Source organism: Rhea americana, unplaced genomic scaffold (genome assembly GCF_003343005.1).
Source record: "Rhea americana isolate MKP2758 unplaced genomic scaffold, rheAme1 scaffold_135, whole genome shotgun sequence".
In the NCBI taxonomy this organism is placed as follows: domain Eukaryota; kingdom Metazoa; phylum Chordata; class Aves; order Rheiformes; family Rheidae; genus Rhea; species Rhea americana.
This window is the reverse complement of record NW_028185428.1, coordinates 69,410-76,008: the sequence shown is the minus strand read 5'-3', so window position 1 is coordinate 76,008 and position 6,599 is coordinate 69,410. Positions and strand designations below refer to the sequence as shown.

Below are 6,599 nucleotides of genomic sequence, written 5' to 3'. Positions count from 1 at the left end.
TTTTTTTTGGACATGCTTTCTATCTAAGGTCCTATCCCTTTTATGCTATGACTAGGTGATATGACAAATATAAATTGACAGAAGTGTATTCCAGAAACTTCAGTTTAAACATCTATTTTAAGGTGCACAGAAGAATCTGTAGATGACAACAAGCATATAGCAGTCCAATATGAAGACAATTTGGTCCAGGAGGTAAGACATCTACAAAGGTGAAGTAAATACTAACCCTTAGCAAACTAAGTGAACCAGARTGAAATCGGTGATCTCTTTATATTGGTTCATTGGTCCAGTATTGTGGATTACATGTGCTGAGATAGCGTATGTAATCAGAGAGGGAACAAGATATATACAGAAACTCTCTCTTCCACTGGAATACCAACTCTGGGAAGGTGATACAAGAATACATCCTAAATGAACTTGTGATTTGAGGCATCCAGCACTTACTTACATTAAAACCCCACAAAACAAGAGCCCTATATATTGGGTTTTTATCAGCAATTCTCCAATGTTGTAGGAAGGAAARGCAGAAGTCAGTCGCTGGAGTAAATATCTGGACCAGGTCAGTGAAACTCGGGAAGATGAGGACGAGGAAACAGGAGGTACAGAAAGGCAACAGTTCTGCTCCAAGAGGAAGAATGCTGTGGAAGAACAAAGGTACAGAAAAACTTCTTCTTCTTCTTCTTTTTTTTTTAATTCCTACCTTTAAATGGTGAAGTTTGGTTCAGAGGTATGGGAAGTAGTGCAGAGCAGATAGCTGAGAAAAGTACAGGCTGCAGTGAGCAACCTGACATGACCTGAGCAGGGGTTCTGTACTTGGGGGCAAAACCTCGCTTATTGATAGCACTATTCTTTTTGTGAACATCTTTGGTGATTTGTTAGTGATAAATTCTAAGCAGAGCTAATCTGTCTTTTTTGTGAATGGTTCCGTTGGCCAGGAATCACCAGAKCAGCTTCCCCTATGCTGATGTTCAGGAGTTATCGGAGGAAAATGGAGCTTTCCAGCTTGCCTGTGAAGCCAAAAAGGTTAAAACCTCTGAGGTATTTTAGTTGTACAAAATGGTTCCTACTGGTAAAACAGAACTGTCCTCCTGGCCCCTTTTGTGTCATGGTAATATTCAAATTTTGTGACAGTCTTCCTGTGCTCTTTTATTTGAATGATGGGGGAGGAGGAGGAGAAGAAAACTGTATCATGAGTTCAACTCCGGAAGATTTTAGGCAAAAACAATGCCACCCTGTGCAAGCTAAGTGGTTGAGCCGGATTCCTTGCTGTTCTTCCTTGCCTTACTGAACAGCACCTGCATAGCATGCAGTTATTAAGGTTACTGTGATTACATGCCATGCTAATGAAGCTGGCCTTGGTCTTTATAGCCTGGAGTTCATAGCCTCATCCAGAACATCAGCCTCAGCTCTGCCTCAGAGTGGGGGTGAAAACTTGAGCACRTTTGAAGGACAAGAATACTGTTGCTTTGCTGCCTCTATGCAGCTCAGCTGTGCAGAGTGGATTTATAACTGAGCTCTCCTTCTTCTTACAGCGCAAGCAATGTTCAGTAGCAGTGCCTCATCGAGTTGATGGAGATGCTGTTTGTGGAGGCAGTATGATTCCTGCTCTCTGTGAGTCTGTGGTGTCTGAGGGGAATATGCAAACCTCGGCTCTTTCTGTCAAGCCCTCAAAGTGGGAAAAATTTCTCTCATGTTCTGACAACTGYAGTGAAAATGCTGCCAGAGTCACCTTGTCACCACAGGAGGGCAGTAGAAAGTTGGGGCTGCACRACACCACTACAGCAGCCATCTTTAAGGCCAGTAGATACTCCAAACAGGCTGGAAATTTTCTACCTCCCAGTGTAGGCCCTGAGGTTAAAAAGTGCCTTGCTAGTACTGAGCAGCTTGCCTCAAAACTGCCTAGCACTCTGCTGCCTGCTAATTGCCCAGATGATGAGAATGTGTTGTTCAAAGAACCTCGAAGGCCTTTGATAAGGGCAGGATCTGGTGTTTCAGATACCACTGCAGAAAGGTGCCATATGGCTCACATGGTAATGCCCATCTGCCCTCCTGCAACTACCCTTGCTAACTCTGACTCTGGTCTAAACCCCTACAGCATTTCACATGAACAGCTGTTCTGCACAGGTGATGAGTTTGATGATGAGCTCTGAGCAGCTCTGGGATCTTTGTYCTGGCTTTCTTGGTTGTATCCCTACAGTTTATTTTGTGATGTTGAATAGTGAGACTAGGTTTTGAACTGAGGCCTGTTTTTTATTCAACCCTTTCAGAATTGCACTATTAAAAGTTGTTAATTTGCTCTGCTGTGTCTGGGGGAAGACTTTCTGTGGGCAAGTACTAGATTTATGCAAGGCTGTCCTGCTATAGAAACAAAACCTGAATGGGTCAGCTTGAGCAAGAAGCTCAACTCCCTGCTGCATTAGCCAAGYATTTGTATCTGTCCAGTGCAATTCACAATGTGATTAGTTCTCTATTGTAAACTAAAGCTTTTTTCCTGTGCCATCTCTTTCTTTGCATCTTCCATAGCAACTCCTTCTTCCAAGGCTACAGAGCAGCCTTCAACTTAAGCAACAAAGCATTTGATTCGCTTTCAGAAGCATAGCCCTTATACCAAGGCCCTGTAACAATCCTGAGTGAAAAAAATGCCAGGTCACTTTTTTTTTTTAATTAAACTTCTCTTTGACAGAGCCAARTTTTCCTTCACTTCCTTGCAGAGACAGGCCTACAGTTCTGGACTGYCTCCCTCACACTGTAAGCTGCTTAGTGATTTGCATGCTTTTAGCCTAGTTTCTGGTGTCTTCTAGAGTACGTTTTAGTGAGCTGAGCAATACAAGTATGCTGCTTAAATATTCACAGACTCATCATAGAGGTGAAAGGCAGTAGTAGTATTTATTTTTTCCTCCATTCTACAATCACTTAGGAACATGAGACAGAAACCCTTAACAAGAAGGATGAACTGCTGGAGTTGAACTGCTGCTTTCAGTTAGGAAGAAAGTGCTTTTTATTAGAGACTACTACAAGTGAGGTGAATGCTTAGAATACTGGATGGCATCTAGCGCTGCCCCGATGTCGCAGTTCTTTGTCTGCAGGAGTCGAGTGAGCCATCCACCCTCATCGGAGAAGCCCATGGAAAGCATCTGGGACAGTGACTCAATCAGGCGAGGGTCTGCTTCTGTTGGGAGTAATTTAAAAGGTAAAACATTTTGAATATAATTGGCAGGCCAGGGAGGGTTCCCATACCATGAAGTAGGTAGACTGGCACTAGCCCAAGAAAATCTAGGGTTACTGATGAGTATTGAGGACATGCTCTCCTTTATGCCCTAGAAAGGGAGAAGACTGAGTCAATAGGAAAATGTAACTTGCTGAGTCAGCCTTATGTGGCCTTTTTGTAGGACTCTGCTATTGACTTCAGTTAAGTGGCCTGGCCTATACTCTTACAAGCTCCCACCAGACCAAAGTGCTCTTACATCATAGGGTATACTAATGTAATGTGTCCCTCCTAAGCCCTCTTCTTTAAGAGCACATGAGAAGTATATGATTTAGGATACTGCTGTTTTCCATGTTAGTTGAGAGGGGCATTGGTACCAGTCTAAGCAGTCAGATGTCAAGACTTAAGCTGCACATATTATAGGAGAAAGAGCACCCTATTAAAAAGTCCAGTAAGCAGTAAGTGCTGCCATACTTATCTGATTGCGAGATTATGGACAAGTTTAGCTGTAACTTACATAAGCTTGATTTTTAACACCTCTAAACAGCTCATTCTTATACTGGGTAAGCTGACAACTCCTGAGTGAAAGTTACTCAGCTATGAAAGCCATATCTATTTGCATACCTGGTGGGAGATGTGGGTAGAGTGCAGCCTCTCGCAATCCTGTAGGTCCTGTTTGGGCAGGACCCTGAGATGGGTCCAGGGAGCTGGGACCCTCTGTCTCTGGCATTTGTAGAGACTGCAGTTCACCTGTGGAGGGATCCACTTCTTTGGAAGATAAGTGGGTCCAGTCCTCCTCACCCCCTGATGAACTGCTGGACTCACTGTGATCCTGAAATGGCAAGAAAAAAGGTCCAGGTGTCCCAGTACTTTCCAGGTAGGATGCACATTCCTACTATCTGCCTTTAATATGAAAGGTTACGCCCATAAGAAGTCCCAACAAAGCAGCAGCTGAATGCTCTAAAGCAGAAAGTTACTGTCAATGACTTAATTAGCTGAGATCTTCCTAGTCAGTCCCACAGTGCACAGCATATTAAATGAGTGTAATAGTTCTTATACCTGGAAGCTACCTTCTTCCATTTGTGTGGGCAGAGGATCTATCACCATGTCTTGTATCTGCTCTGCAACAGCATTTACTTCTGTAGCAGAATCTGTGCTATTCCCATCCTGTTTGGTCTGAATGTTCTGGTTTACGGTACTGCTGCTGGACTCAGCACTGTTCTTCTCTTGATGGGAAGCAGCAGGAGTCACTTTGCTTCTCTGTCCTCCATGTTCCACATCAATATCAACTTCAATACCTATGAAACATTTGAGATGGAGAAAAATCTTAAGATTTTTTTCCAAGCAAGGCCCTGAGCTTTTGTTAATCCTCGTATAGACTCATTACTTTTTCTGTAARCCTTTAGTGTCTCATGGAACATGCAGGAATTAAGTGCAAAGCATTTTAAGTGAAGAAAGTTAGCATTATTCTCCCCTTCCTCTCAAGGCATATGCTCCATACATTTAAGATGTTCAAGGCAGAAAAGTGCAAATCCRTGGAAGTAAGGCACAGCCCTGAGTCATCACTGACTTAGTCATAAAATTTATTCCACATGAGGGCTCTGGAAGGGTATTSAGTGGATGTTCTCAGCCTAGGCATTTTTAGTACAGGGAATAAGTTGAGATTTTCAGGCTTGGCAGCATAAGGCAGTTCAGGTATCAGCCACAGCAGCTCATTGCTCCTGTTAAAAGGAGCTACATCCTCTCAGGGATGGGAATGGACAAACCAAAAGTCACTTACCCAGGGGGCTCAGAAAAGCTGCAACACTCTCCCCAACATTCTTTAAGAAGGTGACATTGGGGTCCTGAGGCTGGCTGTTAGTAGAAGCTTCTAGAAGAACAATTTCTGTTAGCACACAGCAGCTCAGAGGAGAGATAGCATCTACAAAGTATATTCCTCAAGAGATCTGGGTATGTGTTTTCTATTGCTTATCTACACTACACAGGAAAGGCAATACAGAGACCTAAACTATCTCTGAACTAGTTCTGGAACAGAAGACCAATGACAACAGCATTGTTAAGGCTCATGAGCAATGCTGCAAGAGGCACATCTAAACCAGGGTAGTAATGAGCTTGATCCAACATAGCTCTCAAAATCAAGTGCCATCTCTRTATTCTGATCTACTGCATGGGCCCTCAAGACATGAAAAATACTAATTATTTTAAGCTATTTAGATTAGTTTGTGGGTTTCTTTCCACCCAGATTCCAGAATTCCACACATGCTGCAAAAGCCTCAGCGACTCTGGCTCCACCACCTTGTTTACCAGAGCATCTCCTCTTACCTTGCTCAGTGGGTGGACTGGAGGCTGCAGCACTGGCTTGGGCTTGTTCAGAGTTTTGACAAGTTGCTGGAGGAACAGGATATCCCCAGCGATGCATCCATGGGAAGGGTGGAATTCCATGCCTCATTTTACGGAGCCAACGTCCTCGAGGAAGCCACTGTGAAGAACAAAGCTCGCATGTCTGTGTTCATACAAACAGTTTCTGAGCAAGTAGAACTAAAGGCATAGACTTGGTTTAGCAGCTTTCATGGAAAATCCCATTTGTTAATCTCCTTCCATAGCAGAATGACTTTGCTCACCTCAAATGGATTTAGCAGTGGACTCTGAAACATCACCATGTTGTGCTCCTTGTGGGTACCCTTACTCTCACAGGTGCTGCACAAGTCATAGTCTGGACAGACAGTGCACTTGAACCTAGCACCCACCACTGGTCCTTCACAGCCATCGCAGATCACATTGGGATGCACCATATCACGGGGAGGCTCCTGGCTGCATTGTGCACGGTGTTCCCGCTTGCACTCTTTTTTCTCTATTAAGGAAAGAGGACTGTGTCTAGAACCAGGTTACTATTTAAAGGCTGGGAATCAGGCAGGGGAGAAGGGAACAAGCAGCACTTGTTACAGCAGTGTTGACTTACTAGGTCAGTTTATTTTTATGCTGGCTACCAAACACAAATAAGAGAACCTGAACCAAGTGTGAAGTGGTTTCCACAAGCTACCTGCTCCTTGGTCTGAGYATGCCTTATCTCTAAGGGATTCTCTTTCCACATTTGTATTAAATTAATAGTGCACTACCCCATTTGGCTTCTTCCTTGGCACTGCATAGACAAAATGCTTTGTAAAAGGGAGCTAAGAAGTGCCAGGAGGCTTAAAATGCACAAGGGGGGWCAACAGTGATGGCTTGTGTGACTCATTAGATGGACTGCAGGCAATGCTTTGTAGGTATTTAAATCAACACGAAGCAGTAGAGGGGGAACCAAGCACTGATAAACGGGCTGAAATTCAGACTTAACGTATCCCTGTGAATACTGAAGAGATGAGTGCCAGTCATGTGCTTCCAGGGAGCCAGCGCA

At 43.8% G+C, this 6,599-nt stretch overlaps 2 protein-coding genes across 5 annotated transcripts in view; one reads left to right on the top strand and one right to left on the bottom strand.

Moving 5' to 3' along the window:
* MRNIP (MRN complex interacting protein) overlaps positions 1-2,296 on the top strand; it is a 4,246-nt gene extending 1,950 nt beyond the window's left edge. The window contains exons 4-7 of one of the 2 annotated variants that reach the window (XM_085298033.1): positions 123-192; positions 515-654; positions 936-1,023; positions 1,533-2,296. In XM_085298033.1, the coding sequence (XP_085154159.1) occupies positions 123-192; positions 515-654; positions 936-1,023; positions 1,533-2,150 (916 nt within the window). In that variant the 3' untranslated portion in view covers positions 2,151-2,296. Of the gene's footprint in view, positions 1-122; positions 193-514; positions 655-935; positions 1,039-1,532 lie in introns of both variants that reach the window. The other variant, XM_085298031.1, reaches the window with a different exon arrangement.
* Positions 2,297-2,861: 565 nt separating this feature from the next.
* On the bottom strand, positions 2,862-6,571 carry SQSTM1 (sequestosome 1). Of its 3 annotated transcripts, none has more exons than XM_085298029.1 (6): positions 5,827-6,571; positions 5,528-5,684; positions 4,986-5,072; positions 4,265-4,503; positions 3,830-4,037; positions 2,862-3,169 (listed from the first exon to the last, which is right to left on the bottom strand). In XM_085298029.1, exons 1-6 carry the CDS (start codon positions 5,995-5,997, stop codon positions 3,012-3,014), a joined length of 1,020 nt encoding a protein of 339 aa, XP_085154155.1. In that variant the 5' UTR covers positions 5,998-6,571; the 3' UTR covers positions 2,862-3,011. The 3 variants fall into 3 exon arrangements, with proteins under 3 accessions (XP_085154155.1, XP_085154154.1, XP_085154156.1); XM_085298028.1 differs by having other exon boundaries at positions 4,986-5,075; positions 5,827-6,570; XM_085298030.1 differs by lacking the exon at positions 4,986-5,072 and having other exon boundaries at positions 5,827-6,570.
* Positions 6,572-6,599: the final 28 nt, after the last annotated feature.

Bases quoted from the DNA above. Each gene is read 5' to 3' on its own strand.
- SQSTM1 (XM_085298028.1), bottom strand. From the start codon at position 5,997: ATGGTGCATCCCAATGTGATCTGCGATGGCTGTGAAGGACCAGTGGTG. The intron at 5,685-5,826 runs GTGAGCAAAGTC...TGTTCTTCACAG, and splicing joins CACTGCTAAATCCATTTGAG to TGGCTTCCTCGAGGACGTTG. The intron at 3,170-3,829 runs GTATGCAAATAG...TACTCCCAACAG, and splicing joins CTACCCACATCTCCCACCAG to AAGCAGACCCTCGCCTGATT.